We start from the raw sequence: 27,911 nt of genomic DNA, 5'->3' as shown, positions 1-27,911 counted from the left end.
TGTGGTTTGGTGCAAGTGTTGACCTTTTCCTGTTGACCAGCTATTCCAGTCTTGGCTGGAGAGTACATGTCTTCCAGTTTGGATATATAAGTGCATCTCTCACAAGTCTGAGTATTGGAAGGTAAGAGGAGAGGGTTGTTTGTATACATGAGGCAGTTGTTACATTGCCTCAGGATGCCCAAGTTCACCAGGTTAATAGTAGAAAGCACAGGGAGCTGACCTTTAGACATGTCTGGAGGGGTAGGCATTAATAAGTACTGGAGCTGTTTCCTTGAAGAACGTTTAGTGCTGGTGGCACTTTTGTGTGCTACAATAATTGCTACAAGAAGTCTGGTAAAGTGCTAAACTAATAAGCTAGTAAAAGTGCAGGAGAGGAGAGAACTAGCAGATCTAAGGGAAAATTTGAAGAGCAGACTTTGACACTGCTTAGAAGCTTACAAACAGTCCTGGATACAGCAAATCTGTATTTGGACTGCATTAGTTACAGGAAAGGTGGGAAACAAACACAGATGAGGGCTTTTAAACCAGAAAGTTGAAAGATATGGAAAAACTGCCCAAACGGTAAATAAACTACAATTTCTGGGCCAGAAACCACTCCTCCTGTGGTAGATAGACTACCTAGTGCTTACCACTCCCACTGCTATATCTTCTGGTTCTGTTTAGGTGGCACCTTTTAACATTAATTTGGTACACTGCTTTGTGTTACTTTTGAGGTTATAGACATAATTGGAGAAAGCTTTGTGATTGCTCTCTGCCTGGGATGCAAATTTTACCTGAAATCCTCTTTGGTAGACTTGATGAGGGAATTTTTACATTTCTGGAGATTGTACCTCCTATTTCTTGTTAATAACTTCTTCCTTTTGTTATACAACCTTTTGATGAAGTTGGAATTCCACCTGTGTGGCTTGCTTTTTGAGTTGATCCTGTGCTTTATCCATTCAGGCATGGCTGTCTTTAAGCAGCTGTTAATATTGATTATACAGTGTTTCTGTGAATTATTCCACGTAGGCAGTGGCATTCTCAGGGTTTGGAGGGCTTGAAATTTTGTCATGGTGACAGCAGTAGAAAGTTGGCCCTTGAATAATTCCTAAAAGTTCTCGGGTTAGCTGGTGCCCTGATTTTATCTTTACTTCAAAGAAGACAGTTTATGATATGACATGATCTCAACATTCCACCATAACTGTGATGACCAACGTTTCTCTAAGATCCTGTTTTAAGCATTTCAGAGCAACTATACAACTCCAGTAAATGAAAGTAGCTAAATTACAAACTTTCATGGGGATTTTCATTTTATGGCCCTGTGTTATGAAAAGTGACAGATCCTCCCTATTCTCTTACTGAAGTGTCAAATCTAGCACTAAAATGTAAGAGCTTTTAATCAACACATCAGAAAACTTTTCCTACTTCTCACCAATGCCTGCAGCAGTAGGAAGATGATCTTATTTTATTACTGATATGCTGAATGGTGGAGAAATGTGGCAATATGACAATGGATTACTGTTTTGCTCAAAAATATTTTATAAGCACAATAAAAAAAAGTGCAAGAATCTGTTTTTGAATTTGTGTCACATTTTTTAAACTGAGGCACAGATGTCTTCACACATAACATTTTCTCATGTCTTTTGTATTGCTTACCACTTCTTTAGTTATATTGCATAACAACAAATCATCAAAACCGTGATTCTTAAGGATGATAAACATCTAGTTTTGTGTGTAAGACTAGCACTAATTTCTATAAAACTGTTGCAGTTACTCAAAGTTACCACTTACAAATGCATCAGTTTACAAAATATGTGGTCAGCTATTAGGTTTATCATCATTTTAGATGCCCAAAGTGGGACATTCTCACTGAAACTTGAAATTGTGCAGGGCAAATCATGCCATTGTTAAATGAAAAGTAATAATTTTCATCTTATTACCAAAATAAAGACTCTGTGATGTGCAATTATGGCTGTTTATACAACGTTATATGATGTTAAGATGACTTTGCTGCAGTATCAAATCTTTAGGTGACATTTAGAGAAAAGTCAGAAATATTATTTACTGTAAAATATTAAGACTTTTGCCATTTTTTCTTAATCCCACTAATGCATGAACCAGTACTGCTCTGCAGAAAGAGGGACTAGTAATAACTCAATCAGATAGTTGCATTAATACTGTTTCTTTTCCTCTCTGCAATAAATGCAGAGGAAAACAGTTTCGCAACGCCGTTTTTTGTTTGTTTGTTTTGTTTTTGTTATAGCAGTTGCAGACTTGCTGACATCAGTAGGACTAATGGTGTACAAGACTGTGGGCAGCACCCAACTGGAAGAATTAGACATTTCCCTGTGTCAGTGCTATGCCATGCAATTATAGGTTAATTTTTCTGACAAATTATGTGAGAAGGTAAGATTAAAAAAAAATCCAAGGCAAGGAAAGAAACATCTTATGCTGTACAAGCAGATTTCTGGTACCTAAACGATACTAGAACCATACTGTAGATTTAAAAGCAACCTTAGGATTTTGTTAAACTGTAGGAGTGGGTGGGTGGCCTTTTCCTTTAAAGAAGTAGCTCTTGACAGACCAGCCTGGTATGCTAAGGTCCTTCAGGGCATGAAAAGTTGGATTCAACTAAATGACTAAACAACAGTAACAGCAAAATTAAGGAACGGGAGTAGGAACAGGTCTCAGTCTGAATGGTTTGCATTCGAAATCTAACACAAATTCAAAAACAGATTGTTGCACTTTTTTGTATTGTGCTTATAAAATACTTTTGAGCAAAACAGTAAGCCATTGTCACATTGTCACCGCTCCACACAGAACTGATGAGAGAAGTATATGTTAGTGGATCCTAATCAACATCTCTTCTTGTGTTTAAGATAACTGTGGTGTTTTTAGCACTGTATATTCTGAAGTAAATGATTAAGAATAGGTATACAGTTTGGAATAAGATTGTTAATTGGAGGTCCTGTATCACCTCTTCAGTGCACCTTAGTTTAGCACTGCTGTGCCCAGACAAAATGTAAGTGTTCAGTGATGATGAATTAGTAATAGGCGGTTGGAATTGTTGAATAATCTCCCTAGCAGTTGTTGTGATACTTAACATCTTATTATCTAATTATCTAACAAATATTACCGGGACATGATATATATATATATATATATATAAAATGCATTACATGCTATACTTAGCTTCAATAAGTATTGCTATACCTACTTCTTAAAGATTGTTCTGCTGTGCTTGCAAAGTAAAATGTTGCTAATTCAAACTGCAAAAGATACGTAGATTTAAATATGTGATTCAAGACAGCCCTGTTTTTTTTTTTTTTTTGCAATACAGAATGGAAGAGACGGTTCGAAACCTGTTACAAAATCAAGGGTCTTTTGAAGATGATACAACTGAACCAGATGATATTATCAAAGAGTGCCAGGTAAAAGGATACGCAATGCAAGCGGTACCCACTGCATAAAGTAATTAAGTACTGTGATACAATTGCATACAAATATTCTTGAAATGCTGTCAAGTTCCTAAACTTTTTATGCATAGCATTGCTGTTATAAGCACGTTATTGGGATTATGGCTAGACCATCTGCTAAACCTGTATGTTTTAGAGGAGCTGAGAAATACAATAGGTAATATAAATTATGTACAGTCAAGACTTTGGACAATTGCTTTACATTTGCAAGTGTTTCTTGAGAACAAATTAGTATTATTTTTTATTGCAAAGCATGCAGACTGCAACTTACATGCAGATCTGCAATTGTTTTGTAATCTCAGACAAACTCCTGACATTCTGGAAAACAGCAGGTCCTGAGGCAGGACACCAAATCTCTTGTTTAGTTTTTAAAGATTTCAGATGTGATCAATCAGTCATTTTATAGTTCCAGTTGTCATGGGATGTAAATTACCATATTAATGCTTTCCAAAATGTCCTGTGATAATAAGCAATAGACGATGACATATTGCATATGCAAATTAAACATACACATCATATTACACATTTAATTAGTAACAAGTCTTTTAAGGCTTCTGGAAACTCTTGTTTCTTCAGGCCTGAGCTAAACGTATTACCCAGGGAGCTGAACGTTTAAGCCTGCACTAAACATTCTGATTGATGAAGCAGATAATAAGAAATCATCAAAGGATTTATTAATGTAAATGTGCTGTGCCATTCAAAATGATGAGAGCCCTAGCTTATTTAAATTAAGGTTCAAAAAGGAAAAGAATGCGTACATATTAATTATCTGGCAGATACTGATGTTTCAGTCACATCGTTTAGCTGCTAGCAGTGGAATTTTTTAGTGATATTCACTCTACACAGCTCAGTCAGCATTCAGAGACTTTCTCTGAAGTGCCGTTGTATGGTTTCCAGACAGGAGTATGTGATACATCCTTAGCATTCCTTAAGAAGCAGTTGAACAGCTATTTAAGTAAGTCATGTCGTTCTAGACCTCAGATGTGTTTCTGGGAGATTCCCAGATAATGCTCACGTATTTATGCTAGTAGTAAATGATCTGACATTTTAATACAGAAAATTTGTCTGACTTTTGCATTATAATAAGTAAGCCCATTTCAGAATGTTGCAAGAAAGAAACTGTCAGACTCCTGCTTCTTTTACAATTCTTAATAAAATTGTATTTATCATCAACAGGTGCCCCTAGAATCTTAAAACATACTTTCAGGATTATTGGTTAACAACAAGCTCTAGCTAACACTTCTGCAATAAGCACCACTCTGCTCTATAAAAATATTTCTAATAACTGGGTGGTCCTGAAGCAATTTATAAATAATACATTCGATAAGTTGTGTATTACTAATCGATCTATGTTTGTGAAGCAATGGTTAAACATTTATAACTTGGAAAATGCAAACTACTAAATGCAGTATAGGAAGAAACATTACTTTGACATATTTGGTTGCCTAACAATGTTGAATTGATCCTAGTTTTTGGCCATAGCAGTAGTATTTCAGACCATTGGTCAGTCTACTCTGTGATGGGCCAAACATTTTCTCCTTCTACCCTAATCCTATACCTCTGCTGGTCTTGCCTTCTGGCTTCTTTAAATGTACAGTATCAGCCCACTGCTGTCAGGGGGTGAGAACCAACATCCCCAGGCTAGTTAAAAACCTATGATCCATTTCTTTCTGTCCACAAAACCAAATTTCTTCATTTGTTCTACCTCTGCCAAAGCTCATGTGGTAGGGAGTGGTGCTAGACAGCTGCAGATCCAGCAGAGTGGACTTCCTTGTCCCTCGGAACTATCCTGACAGCAGTTCTTTTAAGATCCACTTAGTAGTGCCAACTCACTGATTGTGCATGCCACAGCAATGTTTGCCCAACAGGCGTGATCTCCTGGGTGCAACACATAGTATCACATCCAGGTTTCACCCATGCAACACCCAGTGCTACTGCTATGTGTCACCCATGGCATCCCCCAGTGCTACTGCTAGGTGTCACCCAATGAATACCTAGTGCCACTGCTAGGTGTCACCATGCAGCAATCCAGAGCACTGGATCCTCGCTCCTATCCCCAAAGCCCAGCCTCTCATGATCCTATGTCGCTCCTAAAGCAAAGAGCATCTGCATCATATTCAGGGACTGAAAAAGCATTTAATGGCAGAAAAGGTTCATAGGTTGATACTAGCAGTTTGCCTGCAGATAACATATAATGCAGCACAGCACCCAGAAACAACAATTCTTTCTCACCTCTAGGAGGGCTCATAGTGCAGGGCTTGGGAGAAATGATGAAGGCCCACCAAATTGTTAAGATCGGTCTTAAATTTAGCAAGTGTACTGCTTTGTTAATGTGCTGGGGTAGTTCATTCAAGAGGTAAGGGTGTGCTAGGATAACAATTTGTCATTCTAGCAGGTCATGCTAATTTGTTAATATACGTTAGTGAACATTTCAGAACCCATTCATTTTTACACAGAAAATGTCAATGATATCCAGATCACTACTGAGACACCCATCACAGATCAAATAAAGGAACATGGTATGTATAGTTTATTCTGGAGGCCTGTGATTTGGTTATTAACTGGATGAGGCAGAAATATTTTCTAACAATTTTGGAGCCATGATGGTCAAAAGATAGTAAGCCATACACAAGAGTATCTAGGTCTGTGACGACACTGTCTTTCTTTGGGATTGAGTCACCTCTGTAATATGATGATGACCTATTTATTTTATCAAGGTAGACTATACTATACTATACTATACTATACTATACTATACTATACTATACTATACTATACTATACTTTAATATACAATACTATATTATACAGCACTTTTATAATTTAGTTTGAGGCCACTGTTTTACATTAGTTATTTTGGTACTTACTTATTATCACAACCACATTCTGAATGACTCACTCTGCAGTTGTGCTTATGCCGCAGACATGTATTGGCTGTATAATGTCGTTAAAACCAACAAATTCATTACTAGAGATAAATTAAGTGAATCACTGCTGTTTTACCTGCTGGCAGAACTGTTTTATTAAAGGAGGTTTAAAATCCCGGGTGGTAATAAGAATCGGTGGTGAATTACGTTTTCCAAGGCTGAACTGAAAACCAACCAAGGAAATGAAATTGTAATTTAAATGCATAAGTGTTATACGTTTTCCAAGGCTGAACTGAAAACCAACCAAGGAAATGAAATTGTAATTTAAATGCATGTGTGTGTGGTCGTTCTACTTTAGCGCTATCCAAAGTTTGACATGAACTCAGAATTCTCTGTTGCGTTTTTCTATGGTCTAGTTTACATTAAGTATTTTATTGTCACTTCAGGGAATAACCTACCTCATTTTTTGTCCATTTGAACTGAGCATAGGGTGCTGTAACGTGTTTCTGTATGTCAGAGGTTAGTAGAGCAACTGTTGTAAGGTTCTACCAAGTCATTATTTTGTACAACTGTTTAGGTTCTGTTTTTTTCCCTTTCCTGTTGGAGTGTGTTCTAAGAGTAGTTGGGTTATGAATTTATGTTTGCGTAATTCACTGATGCCTTGGCCCCTTCATTATGTTAACATGAGATTGGAGCCTCGCAACCCCTAACTCATGTCAGGTCATTGTACACCATTTGGAAAATATGTTGGATTATGCGGCATGCAAGTGCAAGATTGGGCCGCCTACTACTTCTTACAGACAGAAAAGCAATAGCAAGGCTAGGAAATGTGTGTAACTTTACGAGAATGCAGGGTGTACTCAAACAAGATGCCAGTAGAAAGTTAAAATAGCACTTTTCGACTATTAAATGTTTAAACATTATACAGCCAGTAAATGTCCACAGCACAAGCACAACTGCAGAGTGAGTTGTTCAGAATGTGGTTGCGATAATGCATAAGTACCATTATTTCTATAGTCCAGCCCTGCCTGAAACATTTGCAAGTCAGTGATCTTCATGAATAGCAACATGTAGTTTTCAATCATCTGAGCATTTAACCAGAGGCCTCAGATGTTGGCTTGTAGATTGGAGAAATAAATGCTGAACTGTTAGTGTCCCAGAACTAAGCCCTGGGGATTCCACCCAATGCATTTTTTCTTTCAAAGTTAGCATATGCAAATCTAACAGCAAAGATTCTAGTTTGCAATCAACCTAACTACACATGCTCTTATGTTCAGCAAAGGTTCTGAGGGAGCACATACGGCTAATTTGTAGTAGGCACACCCTTTTACTGCTTCATTTGCGTGCAACTGACTCTAGTGTGATCACTGTGGTCTTTGAATGGCTTTGCATAAAGCACAATACAGTTCTAAAAACAGGATTGTGCAGAACATTGAGTTTTTGAATCCCAGGATGGATGGTGTTATAGTTTATTGTTTTCTTTCTTTTTAGCCCTAATGCAAAGTTCTTTATATATTGTGTGAAGTATTCCAGGCATTTTTATACAAAACTCCAAGGGTTCAGTGTGGCATCACTTTTAAAGTACTGAAGTAAATAGTTATGTGGAACAGTAATATATGGAACTGATTAAACTAAATAATGCTGCAGACAAGCAATTTCACAATTATCCTTGCTGTCTTGAACCAGTGACTGATGTCTTGCTGCAACAATACCATTGCCAACACTAGGAAACTATTTTGTTAATTGTTCTGACTCATTGCTAACTCAGTTTCATGAGACCCAGTTATCCCCATATGCTCTTTTTTATGTCATGGCTAAACAATGTTAAAATCTCGTAAGCATGTGCAATGTAGACAGCAATTATTTTTTATTATTCTATGCCATTTATTCATTTTGATTTAAAGATAAAGAAAAATTACCAAACATTAACATGATAGCATATAGCCCAGCATTCAGTGGGCACAATATTTTTGTTGTATTCCTGCATTTATTGCAAATATATATGAAAGGACAAACTTAGTAGTTTAGTAGTAGAATAACTTGAAAGAAAGAAAGAAAAATTTACACACAGCATTTACAGCCTATCTCAGTTTTGGCATGAACTACATCAGCTAATTAATTACAGCTTTTTCAGACATTAGTTTACCTTACGTTGTAGTGTGTTTTTGTTTTAAATTTTAGAAGCTGTTAAATCATTCATTCACACACTAAAGAAAATCATCATCTTCATCAACCCCTTTTTCAAAATGTTTTTGCATGTGTTGTGTCAACTGTTGCCTTCTATTTCTCTCTGTATTCAATGCCACTCTCCTCCCTTCTTCAACACTCATGCCTGACTGTTGCAGGTCTTCTCTCACACAATCCATCCTCCTCTTTTCTGAATGCCCACATTTCCTCTTGCCTTCTTCCTTTCTGCCCCAAATCTTCACCAGTTTGTCTTCTGCTTTTCTGCACATGTGCCCAAACCACTGTAATCTGTTCTTTCTGACTTTTTCTGCAATTGGAGCTACTTTGGTTTCTGCACTTATAGCCTAATTTCTTCATCTGTCACACAGTGTGCCTCCTACCACCTATCCCGGGCATTTCATCTCCATCACTGCTAGCTTCTTCAACTGCTCCTCCTTTACTGTCAGCATTTCTGTACCGTGAAGCAGTACTGGTTGCACCACTGTTTTGTTCACCTTACTTTTCAGGTATTTTTGGCATTTTTCTGTCATATGCTACCCCTGACACTCTGTGCCAGTTGGCTGTAGCCCCTTTGATTCTAACTTTGATCTTCTCATTCAAACCTCTCTTCTATTCCACCACCCCTCCCAGATACTTGAAGCTGTCAATCTTCCCTTATATCTCAACCCTCAGTTTCTTTTGATTTCCCCCATTTGCTGCCATCACAACTGTCTTACCTGTACTCAGTATCATCCCATGTTCCTTCAGTTTTGAATTACATTCCCGTCTCTTTTGCTAAAGTTCTTGCTTGCAGTCTGCCTGTAATGCCACATTGTCTGCATGCCTGTAATGCCACATTGTCTGCATACAGCAACTTTTTGATTTGTCCCCTCTGACCTGTTTGCTAATGTAGTCCATCACAAGTATGAATAACAGAGCTGAAACCTGATGCACTCCATCTCCTACTTGGACCCCCTCTATTAGACCAAACACGTGTTGTACTTGAGTCATTGGGTCCTTGCACATAGCCTGCTGTATTTCTGCCACTGTTTCTGGGACTTTGAACCATCACAGTACTGCCAAATCAGTTGTCTTGGGAACTTGTCATATGCTTTCTTCAGGAATGACCAGTTGAACTATTTCCTCATCTCTCTAGCTGCTTCCCAACTATCAGTCTTACTATAAACACTAGGTCAGTTGTATTACATCCTGATCTAAATCCAAACTGTTCATCTCCCATCTTACTTCCTACTACTCTGTGTATTTGTTTGTCAATCAACCTCTGCAGAACGTTCATGCAGTATGATAGGAGGTTGATACCTTTATACTGCCCACATTCGTGAATGTCCCTTTTGTTCTTGAACATCGGCACTAGTGTGCTTATTCCCCAGTCATCTAGGATATGACTTTCTCTCCATACTGCTAGGAGTACCCTCAGGAAGAATGTCTCCCCTATCTCACCCAAAATCTGCTCATCATCTGAGCCTGCTGCTTTCCATGACTTCATTTCCCTTAGTGCTGTTATTACTTCTTCTATGGTGGCCTCTCCTCTTCTTTCGTCATATGCTGTGTCTTGGGCAGTTCAACTTCTGTGGGGTTTTCTTCATTCAGAAGCTGAAATAAGTACTCCATCCATCTGCCTTTGATGTCCTGTGGACTGGTGAGCAGGTTGTTGCTTGCATCCCTTATGAAGGGTGTCTGACTATCTTCGTTATCTTTCTGTCTTTGCTGTGCAACCTGATATATTTTCTTTGTGCCATTTACTGAGTCACATTCCAGAAGCTGGTAGAGTACCTCTGATGACTTGTTCTTTGCTATTGAAATTCTTCTCTTAGCTTCCTTGTTAGTCAACCAATATTCCTTCCTAGCTTGGTCAGACTTTTCTATCTCCCACTTTTTCCCCTCATTCCTTCTTTCTTTTGATGACTTACTGGACTTTCTCATTCCATCACCAGCTTTCTTTATGTACCTTAGTTCATAGCTGTCTCTACCACATATATGTTCTATAGTCTTCAGACATGCTGTTTTGATGTGCTGACATTCTTCTTCAACTCCTACCTATTTCCTCTTCTTCCTGTAGTGCTAGAGTCCTGAGCCTTCTCTGATCAGTGCTGGCAGCTGATTGTGGCTGTGGACTGACTGTTTCACAGGGGATTACTTTACAATCACTGATTCTATCCCAGTGCCCTTTTCTTACTAGGAGGAAACCTACCTGAGCTGCATATTGGCTACTCTTGTATACAATCTTGTGACTGTCTCTCTTGCTGAATCATGTGTGGGTACCATCAAGTCATTTGCCAGACAGAAGAATAGAATGACCTCTCCTTATTTATTCCTGTAGCTCCACCCATGTGTACCAGGCAGTCCTCATATTCTGATTCGTATGTCCCACATACCTTTCAACTGTCCAGATTTTTGCAGACTGTCTAGATTCATTTTGCTTTATAATTTTGATCTGGTCCTCATAACAGTTGTGGTTTTCTGGCAAATCACTGAAGATTGAAGCTACTAAATAATGGCATGCATTTGAGTTTCAGACTTCATATTCTTCAGAAAATACATTTTAACTTAAATCATATTCTAGCAACTTTCTAAATTCACTAGAGCAATGTTTAAAATCTGTTCCTGTTTTTGGGCCTTTGTCTCCCCCTTATTTCTTGCACTTAGAGGTTGAGTGGTATGCTGCCTGATATGTGCATTCAGATCACATATTATCAACACCAGTTCATGCTGCCCTGCTTTAACTAGTAGGTCCTGCGACTTCTGTCTCAATGCACTCTTTTCCTCACTATCACAACCCTGCTGTGGGGCATAGACTGAGATTATGAGCAGTGCCCTGTCCTTAAGCTTAAGTCTGATTGTCACGAGTCTTTCACTAATCCTGATGACATCCTTCACTATCTTCTGAAGTTTGTCCCTCACCATAATTCCCACATCATTTCTAATCTGTCCTCCTCCTGTGTAGTAAACTGTGAACCCCAAACCAAGTGGCTTTGCTGTATTACCCTTTAATCTTGTTTCTTGGATGGATAGGAAGTCCTCCTTACCATCATATCCAATTTCAATCTGCATCTTGTCAGTGAACCTACATGGAGTGTTGCAATTCTTAGTTCATGTTTGGCAGGTTGATTGATCTTATGCCCAGCTTTCACTCTGTAGAGCTATCTCAGGTAACCAAAGCTAGGCAATTGGACTCCGACTGGTCAGTAGTTTATTGCTCTAAGGCTGCTGGGCTTTATGGCATGCACAAACTGGCCAATAGGAGTACATACAACCCTCTTACTGTTAACATGGGTCCCTGGCATAGGTCAGAGTAGGGCAGATCTTCAAACCACTTCTCACCAGCAAATACCCATATCCATTTGGCGACATTAGTCATTATGAATGAATCACCTAGAGCTATAGTTTACATCATTAAGTGGCTAGCCTTGCCACTGTAGTCTGTGATCCATGTTCTCTTATCTTGCGGATATTGCACACCACAGTAGATGCTCAACGTGGTATATCTGTACAACTCTTCACTCTACATATGCAGCACCATTTAGAGCCTTTGCTGTTGCCCACAAGTCCATTCATGTGTGAGTTTGAGATGGAAACACTCAGCATGTTTTTGGGAGATGCGAGGAACCCCAAATAAATACAGGGAAAGCATGCAACCTACCAAAGATATCAGATGTCCGAATAGAACCTTGTACCCTGTGAATGAGAGGCATTTGCCAGATGTCAGGATCGAACCTTGTATGTTTTGAATGAGAAGAGAAAACCTTAACCATTATGCCAGCTGTAGTAGTTTAATAAATAAAATGACCCATTACCTGTGAAATAAATGCCTAACAATGCAGCCCATGATGTGTTATATTTTAGCCTCATTACTTAACAAATCTTGTACATTTATGTTTTTGGTTTTTGTCCCCAGTTCAGCTTTAGCTAGGAAAATGTTAAGTTGTGCATAACCCACAGAGATCTATATTTTGATACAGCTGGAGTTTTCTCCAGTTGGGATTGAAGCCAGTACCTCTGTTTTAATATTGTACATACTCTGAACTGTTGAAACTGGTCTTTGTTGATTTCAGAAAAGAGCTATTCCTGTCACATTTGTGATCCACTACCTCAACTGTCAATTGTGTTTCACAGTCTTCTTCATATAGCTTGAATAAGGTAACATATAAATCTGCACATAGGGAGCAATGCTGTTCATGACCAAAACAAATATCTAAGTAATGCATACAGAGCACTCTTGTGTGAAAGATATAAACATTAATGCGTACTACTGCTGTTGTATTTTCTGATGCTACCAATAGACAACAAAGCACAGATAGGGAACATTTGCCTTATTTGCACAGACATATCATAATCTGTCCAAAAAAACACATCCAAATCATCTTCATTTTCAAATTATCTTTGTGGTTAAAGGCTTTTCAATAGTTTTACAGGAAACCGTATCTGACATAATTTTCCCAGAAAAAGAAAAGCAGTATCTAAACTAATCAGTCCTTCTGCTTTCTTGCTTTTCCTCAGAAAAAAAATTCACTGAAGACCCTTCCGTCAAATTGTATGCCTTATCTTGGCAATGCTTATCCTTACTGTATTTTCTGATATGATGCCTGTTTTCCTGGGTTTGCTAAAAACACTTACTGGCTGACTTGGACAAATGCAAATACTAATGCATATAACTCCATTCAAGAAACAAATATAAATTGATTTTTGTTAAGACATACTTTCTAAACAATACTGATCACACAAAAGATCCTTCTTGGTGTCTTTCCTGAAGACTGCTCAAACTCCTGAAAACAGATTTCAGATATCAAGAAGAAGAAGAAGAATGATTCCACAAAATACTAGCTGGGAGGCTGTCTGATTCAAAGCAAATTTACATTCCAGAGATAATAACATTCCTATTGTATCCGGAGAAGGAGAAACTCAATCATCTTGACTGGAAGACTAACCCAGTTTGTTAGCAGTGCAACAGGTTTATTATAGACAATGGCTTTTCAAAACTTTTGACTTTTATTTATTTATGTATTTATTTTATATTTGTTAAGCAGGTGGTTGGACTGGTCTAGTGATCCTTTTCAGGCAGAAAGTGAACATATCAGGCCATAATAAGTGACATGCTAGGTTGCTAAGGATCAAATAGTGTGTAAGTATTTGCTGGGAGTCAAACTTAGGCATGAATCTTTGTTTGCAAGTTTATTTATTTGCAGCAAATTGTATTGATCAACATCAACAAAAATCAAATCAACAATTAATTAAGTAAACATTAGATAAAAATGCAAGAATGAAAAAAAAATAGTTATCCACATTAAGAACCATATGCCAGTGTACTGCAACAGATGGTTACATAGTTATACACAAAATTTCCAAGTATGTTGCAGTTTGGATAAGGATGAAGTATATAATACACGTGGCAATTACTTTTGTAAAATGGGAATGATAAATATTGGTGCAGCAATTAACTCTTTCAATACTGAAACCAAAGTAGATATCCCAGTTGTGAATCTGGTTAAATATGATTCAACAAGCTAACACTCTACTGATCACTTTGACTTCCATCCTTTCACAATGATGCAAACAGAAAACAAAAGAAAAGTCATCCAAACTAATCATAACTGTGTTTATTGCTTCAGCCAATGAATGATGTTTTCAGTTCACTCACTATGTAATATAACATTAAAGTGCATTAATAAAATCATCAGAGAAAGCCGTCTAGTAATTAAACATCTCCACTGAAGGCATCAATAATATCTACATCATTCATCACTTTTTTTTCAAAAAAAAAATTATTTTATTTTCATTATAAACATCCACAAATGTACATATAACAAATACAATAAAACAATAAAAAAACTATTTACAATATTTACATTCATCCATGATAAACAATCATTTTATCTATGAGAAGTTATCAGTATTTGTTCAAAAGGTTTTCCAATTTTTGCCATGCTACTTTTTATAAGTAATGTTATGGGTTCTATAACAAATGGTTTGCAGTTCTTTTTTTACAAAGAACTTTTGCTAAATTAACAAATTCTTTAAACAACAAATCTTGTTTACTTTTCCAGTTCAAAGTAATAACTTTTCTGGCAATTACAAGAATTGACCAGAGCAACTGAATCTGAGATATAGGTATTACATTAGGTATAGAAACATTGAATAGGATTAGTGAGTTAGAAATATGACAGTTATTAGACCATAAAGCCTTTACAAAATATCTGAAGTATTTCCAGTATTGAACAAAATTTCTACATTCAATGAACATATGAACCCAGTTGGCCTCCAGTAATTCATCACATTTCCAACATTTATGTATTTGAGTATAAGATTTATTTTATGTGGAGTATAGAAACTCCTATTCATAAATTTCCATGTATATAATCTCTAGTATAATGAAGAAGAGATACCATATGTAGATTTCAATAACAGTTTTTTGGATTCATCAGATATTTGTTTTCCATTAATTTTTACATAGCAATTCCAAAAATCTGAGTCAACCTTTAAAGTGTCTTCTCTTAGTATCTTATAGATAGGTGAGATACTTAATTTTTGATCATCTGTCTTTTCAAGATACCTAATAAAAAACTGGATCAAACTAGGCATAGATTCAGTCTCTAGGTTGATACTCTCATTTTGTTTTGTATAAACTGCCATAATGAGTGTAGAACCAACCGCCTTGACTATTATCAAAACTACATAGAAGAGAGTTTAGTGGTTTAATACTCTTATTTTCAATAAACTAATGCCAGAATATCAAGTTATTTTCCTTTAATGTTTGCATCACATTGATGTTGAAAGAATCTAGGCAATCAGGGGAGTATGCTATAGGGAATATAAGAAATAGGAATTGTTTAATGGTGTAATTACAATCAAGTATATTTTTAAAGTTATTAAATATTTGATTAATGCCATAAGAAAAATGATCAAACTTCTTGATAAATAAACAAAATTCACATAAAAGTCAATGAACTGTACTTTTTCCGTATTGTTCCTTAAACTGATTTTCTATAGGTCTGACATCAGGTATATGAATCCCATGTATTATTTTCCAGCCAGATATATAGGTAGGTGAGATCCAATGTAATATTTCATTAATTATAACTGATTTGGAATAAAGAGCTAAGCTAGGGAATGCTATCCCATTACTGTTCCAAGCTCTAATGTGCCATTTATATGCAATCCTAGGTTTTAAGGGGAACCATAAAAATGTAAGTAGCATGGAATCTATTTTTTTAAATAAGTTTTTGGGAGGGGGTATTATCAATGATTGTATATAAAACAAAATTGTAGGTAAAAAGTATCATTTTAATTAGAGAGCCTATCCTCAATTGTGAAGAACATTTTATTCCATCTTTTGATTAGTTCACTAATGGTGGTTATTAAATTATTGTAGTTTAGTTTCACAGACTCTTTCCATGTACTCTTTATGCTGAAACCCAAATATTCTAATACATCATTCTCCCTCTTAAACAGACTATTCTCTCTTAGGTTTTTGTTTATCTTTTTGTTAATTAGTAATGTTTGGGATTTATTATGATTAAATTTCATCCCTGAAATTCTTTCAAACTTGCTTAGGGTATTTATAACATCATGCAAAAAAACATCAATATCACCCAAAGTTAACAACATATCATCAGCAAATAATTGTATCGTAGGACAATAGTCTTTATTAACTTGAAAGCCTTTTATATTTTACTTGTTTCTGATATATGTAGCAAAAGGTTTCATTGAAAGAGCAAATAATAATGGTGAAAAAGGGCTACCTTGTCTAATTCCCTTGAGGATTTCTAGTGGTGAGGATATTCATGATCCGATTTTCACATAAGCCTGTGCCCCACTATAAATTTTCATTAATAAGTTGACAAAATCTGAGGAGAATTCAAAACCAATCAAAATTCTTTGTCGATAAGACCAACTAATAGTATCAAAAACCCTTTCTATGTCTAGGCTGATAATAGTAGTTTTTTATATTTGCATGCTACGTATATTAATGATAGTAATTTAATAATGTTATCTTGCACTTTTCTATGAAGAATGAACCCTGTCTGATCATTATGTATTAGATTAGGTAATATTTTCTTTATCCTATTAGCTAATATTGTCATGAAAATTTTATAATCAGTGTTTAGTAAAGAAATTGGCGTATATGAATCACAAGATTTGGGGTCCTTACCTTGTTTTAAAATGGGGAAGATAATTGAATATTTCCATGATTGGGGTGTTGTACATTTTTGCTTAACCTTAGTAAAGGCAGTCATCATTTTCTTTATTATATATTCAGGAAAAATCTTTTATAGTTCAGGAATTATTCCATCCAGTCCTGTTGCTTTATTGTCTTTTAAATTTTTTATTTGCTCTTTCACTTCTGTTAGTATTATTTGTTTATTTAATATGTTATTTTGTTGCATTGACACCATAGTAGTTATATTTTGTTGAATAAAAGTATTTATCCCATTATCTGTCTCCAAAAGTGGTGTGTTATCATTTATATCTTTATAGTAGTTTTTGAACACTTCTAATATGCGCATTAAGTTAGATGTACTCTTAACTGAACCATCACTTTTATATTTAATCTCATTAATAAGATTTTGATTGTTCATTTTTTTGGATCTTACCTTTATTTTATGTAGATATTTAGGATTTGCAGCATAAGATTGTAATTTCATTTTTTTCAGGTTTATGGCTACCTTATGATTCAGAGCTTCTAAGTATTTTTGGATTAACATAGTAATTTTATTATGCACTACTTTGTTATTTGGTTTTGCATCCATTTTTATCTTGTCTATTTTTTTTGTAAGTCTAAAAGTCCTTTGTCCCACTTTCACCTTTTTTTTAAGGTACCAAGATTTTATTCTACCATATATATAAACTTTAAAGGTGTCCCATAGTATAGTATCAGTCATTTCACCATTATCATTTGTTTCCATAAACATGACTATTTCTTTCATTATCCATTCCCTGAAGTCTTTTAACTTAGTTATATAAGCGGGAATTCTCTGTACAAATCTTAAATCATCTGTCTGAGTAGTGAATGTAAAGTTTATAGCATTATGGTCTGAAAGTGGGCAAGTCATTATAGATACGTCACTTATTTTTGAGTATATATTATTTGATACAAAGACTTTTTCAATGTTTGTTTGTGTACCAAGCTGATATGAATAGTGAGTATAGAATAAGGAATAAAGTTCTCTTAGACAATGTATATCATTAAGGTTCATCGGGTTTGTAAAGTCATTTAACTTCTTGGCTTGAAATGTTAGTTTTATTTTACTATTTTTAGAAGTAGCATTGCCTGATAATAGGCAGTTAAAATCACCTGTTGCTATAATTTCCCCTTTTGCATTTAAAGTAATCAGGTCCAGATATTTGTCAACATATTTAGTACTTAGTCTTGGTATCCAGTATGTATTAATCAAAGTATAATACTTCCTACTGATTTCCAAAATAACCATGCTTAGCATCCCATCTTTCTCTGAAATTGTATCTATAATTCTTGGCATAGTGCAAGTACTTTCTTAGTCTTAAAACATGAATCAGCCAGAATGGTATAGCCATTAAATGAGTATTTTTGCAGTTTTTTTTAATTGATGGGTTTCCTGTAAAAAGATGATCTGGGATTTATGCATTTTGATATATTTAAGCAAACCAGCTCTTTTGACATTATTGTTCAAACCATTAATATTTAATGATAAACATTTATTAAGCCATTGACTATAATGTGTATGTTGTTACTTACTGAAAGACCTTTCTTTTCTGTTGACTTGAAGTCTACTGAAAACCTATTTATCGTGGATGTAGAACGTGTATTAAGCACTACTTTCAAAAACCCAAAACTATTTACAAACACATACATGAAACATAAAGTTTCTGATTTAGTTAAAAACTTAACTAAACCATCCATCCACCACCTCTCCAACACCAAAAGACACAAATTATCCATATCTGCTTAGAATATAGTATAAAAACAAAAAAGAAAAGCATTATGAAAGCAACTAAACAAATCTGAGTCCATGAAATATACATTAAAATGAGTGTCCAATATAACTATATGAATATGTCACATATAATTATAGCACCTCTGATAAGTAGATATGTCAGAAATTCACATCAGATCAAAGTATGTATAAATATTAGAAGCTAAAGGTTAAGAAGATTGTCAATATTTCCAAGACTTTTCAAAAAACATCAGATGTTTTAACCATTTTAGCAGTCATCTTTCTAACACTTTTCATGTAAGGATCTGTTTAATATATATATATATATATATATATATATATATATATATATATATATATATATATATGTATATATATATATATATATATATATATATATATATATATATATATATATATATATATATATATATATATATATATATATATATATATATATGTATATATATATATAAACTACTTATTACAAAACAAGTCTCACAACCCTCTGTTTAGTTGCTAAAGGTTTAGTTATATAACATGAGTCCGATATTAATATGCATAATGAGTTTTCTAATGCAGCTCCTAGTTCATTTGATGTCATTTAGTTACTTTTTGAAGAATGCATGCATGCATCTATAAAAGAACATAGGTGTTTTCAAAGGAGTTAGACACTTTTAGCAGAAGTAATTATTTACCATCTAAAGTATATAAGTGAAGGATAACAGAATTTCAAGAGAAAATAATTCTAAATAAAGCCATTTAACATGTTCAAAAGGTCAAATTATGTCATCACTGTTGTTTCCTCAAGTTGCATCATCATAAACTTGTTAAAAAGTATGTAAATAGGCTCATGCGCAGCAGAGGATGTCTCTAGTGAGGAAAAAAGCATTTTCGGTGGGAAATCACATCTTGAAGCTTTTAGAGTTTACAGAAAGCAAAAAAAAAAACAAACAAAAAAAAAAAAAAAAACATTCAAGCTGCCTTGTCAGTGGATGACATGAATCTCCACAGTGAGAACAGTCACACAGACCACTAGTGTCCTTACAAAACATCAACATCATGGAAAAATCAACCCTTTCATATAAAACAGCTATTTAGAAGTAACAACAGCTGCTTCAAATCAGAAATCATTTTATAACATTTCAATCATTTACCCACCAATTAACCAGACCAGAGGAAAAAAAACTAGTATGTATATGTATATATATATATATATATATATATATATATATATATATATGGGTATACTGCTTTTGGTCAAATTACATTTGGTCGAAAATGATTTCAGGCAGCTCACCGAAAATACATTTCACTGAAAACTCATTTGGTTTAATTCCGTTTGGTCAAAAATGGAATATAGCCCCTGCCCCACTGCAGTGCGACTCTGGAGACAGAATATAAAGTAAGGGGGGATGTGGGGGGCACAGTCCCCACATTGGGGATGTAGGTAGCATAGCCCCCCACATAATTGCAGTGTATCGACTATTATATACATGTGTTCCATTAAAAATACATTGAAACATATAACGTCAGTAAAAACTAGTTGCAAAATGTGCCCCCCACACCCCCCTTACTTTATATTCTTACTACAGGTTTGCACTTAAGTGGGGCAGGGCCTATATTCCATTTTCGACCAAATGAGCTTTCAATCAAATGAGCTTTCAGTGAATTAGGCTGCCTGAAATAATTTTCGACCAAATGTAATTTGACCAAAAGCAGTAGACCCATATATATATATATGTATGTGTATATATAATGTGTATATATATATATATATATATATATATATATATATATATATATATGTGTGTGTGTGTGTGTGTGTATATATAATGTGTATATACATACATATATATATATATATACATATATATATATATATATATATATATATATATATATATATATATATATATATATATATATATATATATATAGATATACTATATATATGAGTGCGGTTAATTTTAGTTGTAGATATATATATATATATATATATATATATATGTGTGTGTGTGTGTGTATATATATATATATATATATATATATATATGTATATAGATAGATACACACACACAGACACACACACACACACACACACACACACACACACACACACACACACACACACACACACACACACACATATATATATATAAACTTATATTTAGCCATCCATAAAACACCATTAATGTACTGTATTAATGTTTATATGTGTCTAAATAAAGAGTCTAAAACATCTAGTTAGAAACATTAATCAGAAACATATTGTTACCCACCACTGACCCACTAGAAAAAATGCACTTTGGTATTAAGTCAAATTATACTATTACTGAAGAATTAGTAGACATACATCATTTGTAGTTATTTAAAAGGGAAAAGTATGTAAAGTACTTATAGATGGGAAAAGAGAGAAAAGGAACATTAGTAACAAAAAGGAATAGGAAGAAAAGAAGAGAGAGAGAAAGAGAGAGAATGTTATTTAAATACTTAGTACTATATGTAATTAGACATAGATATAGAAAGGAAAAGAGAAAGTTAATAATAAAGATGATTCTCATTACCTTGCAGTATAGAGATTTTCCAGAATCAAATATATTATGATTCATAAAACAAAGCATTTAAAATTAGAAGGAATGTATTCATTTGTCCTTTAGTTTCTTAGCTTTATTTGCTCCTACCTTCACAGACCATCCATTTTTTGTTGCCTGTCACTTCAAACTCTGGGTTGACCATTCCATTTCTTCTATGTCTGACAGTATTTTCTTCTTTTGGATAAATTCTACTGCTTCTTGTATGGAATGAAAGATCTTCACTCCTTCTTGGCAAGGTAATTTTTATTCTTGCAGGAAAAAGAATTTGAGATTTAATATTGGCTTTTTTCAAGGACTTAATTAGAGGAATACACTCCTTTCTTCTGGATATGACTGTAGAGGTGTAGCCATTGTCAAAATGAATAACTTTTTTCACCAATCTTGATAGGAGAATTAGTCCAAGCTGATTTTAGCACTAAGTCCTTGTCTTGTGAGGAAAGAAATCTAACTATTATAGACCTGGGGTTAGATGAACTCAGATAAGAAGCTGGATTTGCCAGTGACCGATGAGCCCTCTCAATTCCAAAAGAGAGGGATTCAGGCATGTTTAGTGCTGATGAAAACCACTTATTGAGGAACTAAATCATGCTAGCACCCTCTTCTTTCTCAGGAATTACATATATTCTTATGTTATTCCTCCTTGATTTACTTTCAATGTCTTCCAGTTTCTCAGTCAGACTGGTGTTTTATTTCAGAAGAAATTAATTGATTCATCACTTTTTGAGATGAAATATTGAACTGCAGATCTCCCACCAGCAAAAGAAATGCCATCTCCTGTGGGAGGGAGATACACCATCAAACTGCACAAGACACAGCAGAATGGGATATATCCCACATACACTTACTCACAGGATATAACTAAAGCAGGTGAAAGTAGTTAGTGACTGGTACACCACACTACACATCCAGCAGACACACCCACCAACTGCAGTTAGCCAATATAAACTTTGCAGTTGAAGGTATGGCATCAGCTTTAGTTCATCCCTACTCCCCACTTGTTTATGTGGTTTAAAAGATATATAGGTATTAATGGGACCTCTAATAAAATCGCACCAAAAAGTCACATCCTACTCAAGTCTACCAAGAGATACTGGTACCTCTTATGCTATGAGATGGATTAGATCAGATCTTATCACATCTGTGATTATTAGCAATTATCATGAACACACCTCTCAACCAACTAAAACAAAGATTTGTCTCCCAACATATCTACCTCAGGGACACACAACATTCTTTTTCCACAATGCTGCAACGAAAATCATTATAAATGAAATGGGAATCAGCTAGGATCTGACCAGCAGAAATCAATTAAACCCTTCTTATTCGGAGTCCCCTTGAATATGATTCAGGTATGAATCTATCATCACTCAGCATGTTAAACATCATACTCTGTCATGTACATTTGTCTTTCTTATGTTAACCTAAAGATTATAAAAGAAGAACACAAGAAATCAACATGTATAGTTTTAAAACAATAAAAACTGATCTTTCACAAAATTGGACAAAACTGAAATGCAGTAAGGACAGGAGGATCCATCTTAATCCAAAGTTGAAATAATTGTATATCAGGAAGACTATGTGTCCACTGTCTAGTAGAATACATGCATTCCATTAAGATTCTGCTTGCAAAGCTGGGACTACATCATGCTCCTGCAATGCTATTGCAACCAATAGAATTACTCATATTTAGTTAACGAGCCTTGTGGTCATATATTAATTAATTCATTAATTAATTAATGTATTTATTTATTTATTTATGTATTTATTTGGCATTTGTTAACTGGGTTAATCCAACTGGGCAGAGACCCTTTTTCAGCAGAGACCCAAGGAGAAAATCTCTAATATTACAATAGTGCATACAGTAGATAACATTGCCAAAGATTATAGGATTAAACAGGATAAAAAGATCTCACATGAAATAGCTAACATTAAATAATAAGGTCATTTTTTACAGGTGATGTAAGCTAATTGTAAAAACAAAATGTGCATAGAACAAATATGCCGATAATAAGTTAGAAAAAAACTGTGTTATGAGGATGTATATGAATGCAAGAAGATATTAGAGTGCAGATGGTTATAAGGCAGGATAGGAAGATAGTTGTAGGGAGAGGACAAGGGCAGAGTAAAACAGAGGAAATATGCCCTGATGTATATGACACATCAGGGGGACAGGGGATGCTGCTGATATGCACAAGTCTAATAGAAACTGGGTACACAGGTGTCTTTAGACTGGGTTTGTGTATTGTAGTCCATTTTAATGTACTAAACAGAAATGTCAACAAGAAGGGAAACTGTTTTTTAACAACTGTATCCCTTATATTTCCTTTTTCTGACAAATTCATATCAGGTGTGAAAGAATAAGTCAGTTCTGGCTTAAAATGTAAACATTCTTCTGTAATTTGTGAAATAATTTGCAGGCAACTAGTAATGCAGTGCCCTGGCTCAAGACAGGGCTCTGTTTGAGAAGTAAGTATTGTGTAACTCGATGTAAGAGCTCTATACAGACAAGTTTTGAATACAAGCACACAACACACACACACACACACACACACACACACACACACACACACACACTGACACACACATATACATGTGCACACACACACACACACACACACACACACACACACATACACACATGCAACCATTCTTTTCTGTGAACACGTGTGAATTATCATGTTGCAGTCCAAGTCCATGCAAATGAGCTTATCCATTTTAATATGTCAAAGAATACAAATCACAAAAATATATATTTGCAGAAAGGATACTTTTAAAAATGTATCTAACATTTAATCATTATTGCAGGTCAGTTTGCCAAATCTGCTTTAATGTGTGCAGGTGTTTGGGCTGGGTTGATGTGCACACTGCAATTGGATGACATTTCAATGATATTTAATGTGTGCAGGTATTTGGGCTGGGTTGATCTGTGCACACTGTAACTGCATGCCATTTCACAGATATTTATTTAATAAAGGGCCTCATAGAAACAGACAACTGGTGCCAGAGCCATGGCCTCAAGCTAAATGCTAAAAAGTGTATAGTCATCCCCTTTGGCAAAAACAAAGTGCCCACAAATTACCACATAGGTGGTAATCCATTAAGTACAGAAGACGTAATTAGGGACCCGGGGACCCAAGTTGATAGCAATCTCTCATTTGACAACCACGTGGCCAAAGTGGTTAAAAAAACATTTTATATAGCCCACTTAATCATGAAGGGATTCACATCTAGAACAGGGGAGGTCATCGTGCCTCTTTACTCATCCCTCATCAGGCCCATAATTGAGTACAATGCCCCTTTTGGGATGTACCTTACCAGACACCTGCAGCAACTAGAAAGACCCCAAAAGTACCTCACCAAGAGGATCAAAGGGCTCAAACAGATGCCATATGCTGCCCGGTTAAAGAAACTCCAGCTCTACTCAGTGGCATACCGACTGTCCAGAGGCGATCTGTGCCTGACGTATAAAGCCATGTCCAACCCGGAATTAATGGACATGCTGCACCTCAGAAAATCCAAATCCCATCGAGCTACGCGCTCAAGAGACTTGAACCTCAGCACTGAAATAAATTGGACATGCTGGAGGGACAGATTCATAACCCAGAGGCTCCCTTCACTCTGGAATAAAATCCCAGTCCAGGTTAGGCAGAGTCCCTCATTGACTCTCTTCAAGAGGAATCTTGATGAGTGGATGGGAGATCGTAGGTTTACCCCGGGTATCACTTTTGTGCCTCTGTTAGACAGAGGCACAGTATACTAACCTCGAAAAAGGGCATAGCAAAATAAATTTAAAATGGGTAGCGAAAGCCAAACACATTCTGGCTAGGCTTATAAATGCCCTAGGGCAGATAGCCTAGTATGAACCTATGAACCTACAGTTGTTTGGACTGAATCAATCTGTGCACACTATAATTGGATGCCATTTCACACATATATAATGTGTGCAGGTGTTTGGGCTGGGTTGATATGTGCACAATGTAACTGGATGCCATTTCACAGATTTTTAATGTGTGCAGGTGTTTGGGCCGGGTTAATCTGTGCATACTGTAACTGGATGCCATTTTACAGATATTTAATGTGTGCAAATGTTTGGGCTGAATTGATATGTGCACACTATAATTGGATGCCATTTCATATATATTTAATGTGTGCAGGTGTTTGGGCTGAATTGATATGTGCACACTGTAATTGGATGCCATTTCACAGATATTTAATGTGTACAGGTGTTTGGACTGGGTTGATCTGTGCATACTGTAACCGGATGCCATTTCACATATTTAATTCATGCAGGTGTTTGGGTTGGGTTGATTTGTGTACACTGGAACTGGATGCCATTTCACAGATATTCCCAGGCTGAGCCTTGCTGCTGGTCTGCCTTTCTTGACCACCTTTCTTGAGTCTTGTGAATCTATCTGTAGCTATTAATTCTTGTTAAACTTTACACACAATTACCTCTATCAAGCTTTTGATACATGTTTTATAGGTTTGATGTCATTTTTACATATATTACCATTCTTTATTCAAATGGGCGGCCACGGTGGTGCAGGGGTTAGCATTGCTGCCTCACAGCAAGAGGTTTTCTGGTTCGATCCTCTGCTGGGATGCCTTCTGTGTGGAGTCTGCATGTCCTCCCTGTGGTCGCTTGGGTTTCCTCTGGGTGCTCCGGTTTCCTCCCACATCCCAAAGACATGCAGTAGGTGTATTGGACACTCTAAATTGGCCCTAGGTGTGAGTGTGTGCGTGTGTGTGTCTTCTGTGGAAGGTTGGGCGCCGGGCTGGCAACTCGACACTGTAAAACTCCACTGCCAATCATGAGCGGACAGATGATCCGCTGTGGCAACCCCTAACTGAGAAAAGCCGAAAGAAGACCATTCTTTATTCAAATGCCATTGTTAGTCTGATCTATTCAGATAATCTATAAAGGTTTATGGGAGGTTGTACCACCATTTTATATATTTTGTATTTTAGATCTTGATTCTCAATTTTTCTGAGAATCTTGTTATTGATGCATAAACTTCAGTGATTTGACTTTCTAAGAATGTATGCTCAGAGAATACTACTAACATCCCTTTATGTGTGATTATTATTAATTGTATTTCATAGATGGCATTTATTACACAACCAAAGACGTTATTTGTATTGTTCATTGTTGCAATAGTAGTAACTTGTGGGATTTCTACTGTAAAATGAGGTCCAGTCCAACTCTTAGAGCTTTCTTCCTTCCTTCTATTGTACACAAAAAATGCTCTACCTCCCTAGATGTTAGGACACCTGTGGTATGACAGTTACTTTCTCCCTTTCTGCCTTTAGCTTTCTTGCTGTAGTTGAAGAAAGCAAGATCTGCATTTGATACAAGTGTCAAGTGAAGGGAGTGCATTGTTTCTGCCTGATTTCAAGACTAGAGATAACTACTCAATTGGGAAACTATTATTGTTGTTTCTTTACTTGACTAGGTCATAGTGGCTTTAAGGTACCAGTTATTGCTACAGTTTGTTCTTGAAGAAAAAGCTCTAGAAATTACACTTAACATCAGGCTTTCTATGACAGATTTTACAAGAGCTAGCAGTACTGCAACTGTGAACATACTCAGACATCTACAATTGTAGTTAGGTTCCCACACAACTGTTCTTTAGGCATCCCTTTTTCACATTATATAAACGATGTCGAACATTAAAAAAAGTTGAATAATCCTGATACATTAATTATAATGGCTGACAGAATTTTCTCTTTTTCACAAAATAGTATGATGATTTCCCTCAGCTGATTTCCAGAGTTTCATGATCATATTTGAAAAGTACTACTGGGAAATCTGTTCCTTAAAGAAGATACTATTATCATTGGCATGTAATGAAGTGTTCACAACACTAAGATAAACCTTTATCTTAAGTCAGAGGTTGAAAAACTTTCAGTTTCATCACTTAACATTTTCAGTTTTTTGGTTCTAATTAAAAATGATACACAGATCCTCTTTTTGCTTTAAGAAAGTTAACAAACTTAGTTACTGTACATAGCCACTCATATTCTTTAGTGGGAACCTTGTTTTGTCTTATCATCTTGTCTTTTCTTATCGGACATAGCAATAAAATATTCTCAGAGATTTCTGAATATTGCTATATTTGGTCTGTCAGCACATCTTGAGGCAGTTCAATGGAATTCGACAATTTTCTGTTGAAAAACTCTTGTTCATGTCTTACGTTTCAACGAATCACATAGTATCTTACTCTTATTAAACTACTTTGTTTTCTGATAAATATTACATTTATCAATCTAAACTGTATCTGGGATACATTTGAAAGTGTACATAGTAAGAAGAGCAAGCTCAACCTGTTTCTTGATTTAATGATACGGATGCAGTTATTAAGACATGTCAGGTGAATTACAGTGTAAGCCTGTTTAGCAGAAACATAGAAGGAAAAGTATCTGAGAGTTAGATTAAATCCCAGAAGAAAGTGTAAAAGTGTAGCAGTTAAACTGTGTCTAGTTTATGCAGACATGCAAAGAAATAACAATTATGCAAGAATGTAGATCGCAGAGAAGAAACCCTAGAATAATGAAAAAATATAAAGAGGCCAAGTACAAAGAATCAGAATTGCTGGTGTATGCATATTAGAAAAGGGAAATGAGGACTGGTAGTATTGTGTATATATAACATTCAGGGGAGAGCGGATGTGTGTAAGTTGAAGAAGAAAAACAGCCCCATCCTATCATGAAGGAAGATATTCAAGGCTATAATCTAAGCGAATACTGTTTTAGGATGATAATGGTAATTATCCAGAATCTAACTTAAAGGGAATACTACTTCACTGAGCAGCACAGGTGTTAAATATCACTGGGGATGAAGGAAGACGAGGCCTTGTGGAAAAGGTGAAGTCAAATGTATGGGGCCTAGGCTGCTGCG

The 27,911-nt window shown here is 35.5% G+C and overlaps 1 protein-coding gene across 3 annotated transcripts in view; it reads left to right on the top strand.

Annotated features, from left to right (window-relative positions):
• NCKAP5 (NCK associated protein 5) overlaps window positions 1-27,911 on the top strand; it is a 1,523,932-nt gene that overhangs the window by 750,081 nt on the left and 745,940 nt on the right. For all 3 annotated transcript variants that reach the window (XM_044074934.1, XM_044074933.1, XM_044074932.1), the window contains one exon: window positions 3,320-3,410. In XM_044074934.1, the coding sequence (XP_043930869.1) occupies window positions 3,320-3,410 (91 nt within the window). The remainder of the gene's footprint in view (window positions 1-3,319; window positions 3,411-27,911) is intronic.

The sequence above is a fragment of the Protopterus annectens genome, chromosome 6.part0, assembly GCF_019279795.1.
Source record: "Protopterus annectens isolate FY-2018-M chromosome 6.part0, PAN1.0, whole genome shotgun sequence".
NCBI classification, from domain to species: domain Eukaryota; kingdom Metazoa; phylum Chordata; order Ceratodontiformes; family Protopteridae; genus Protopterus; species Protopterus annectens.
This window is presented reverse-complemented; position numbering and strand designations above follow the sequence as displayed.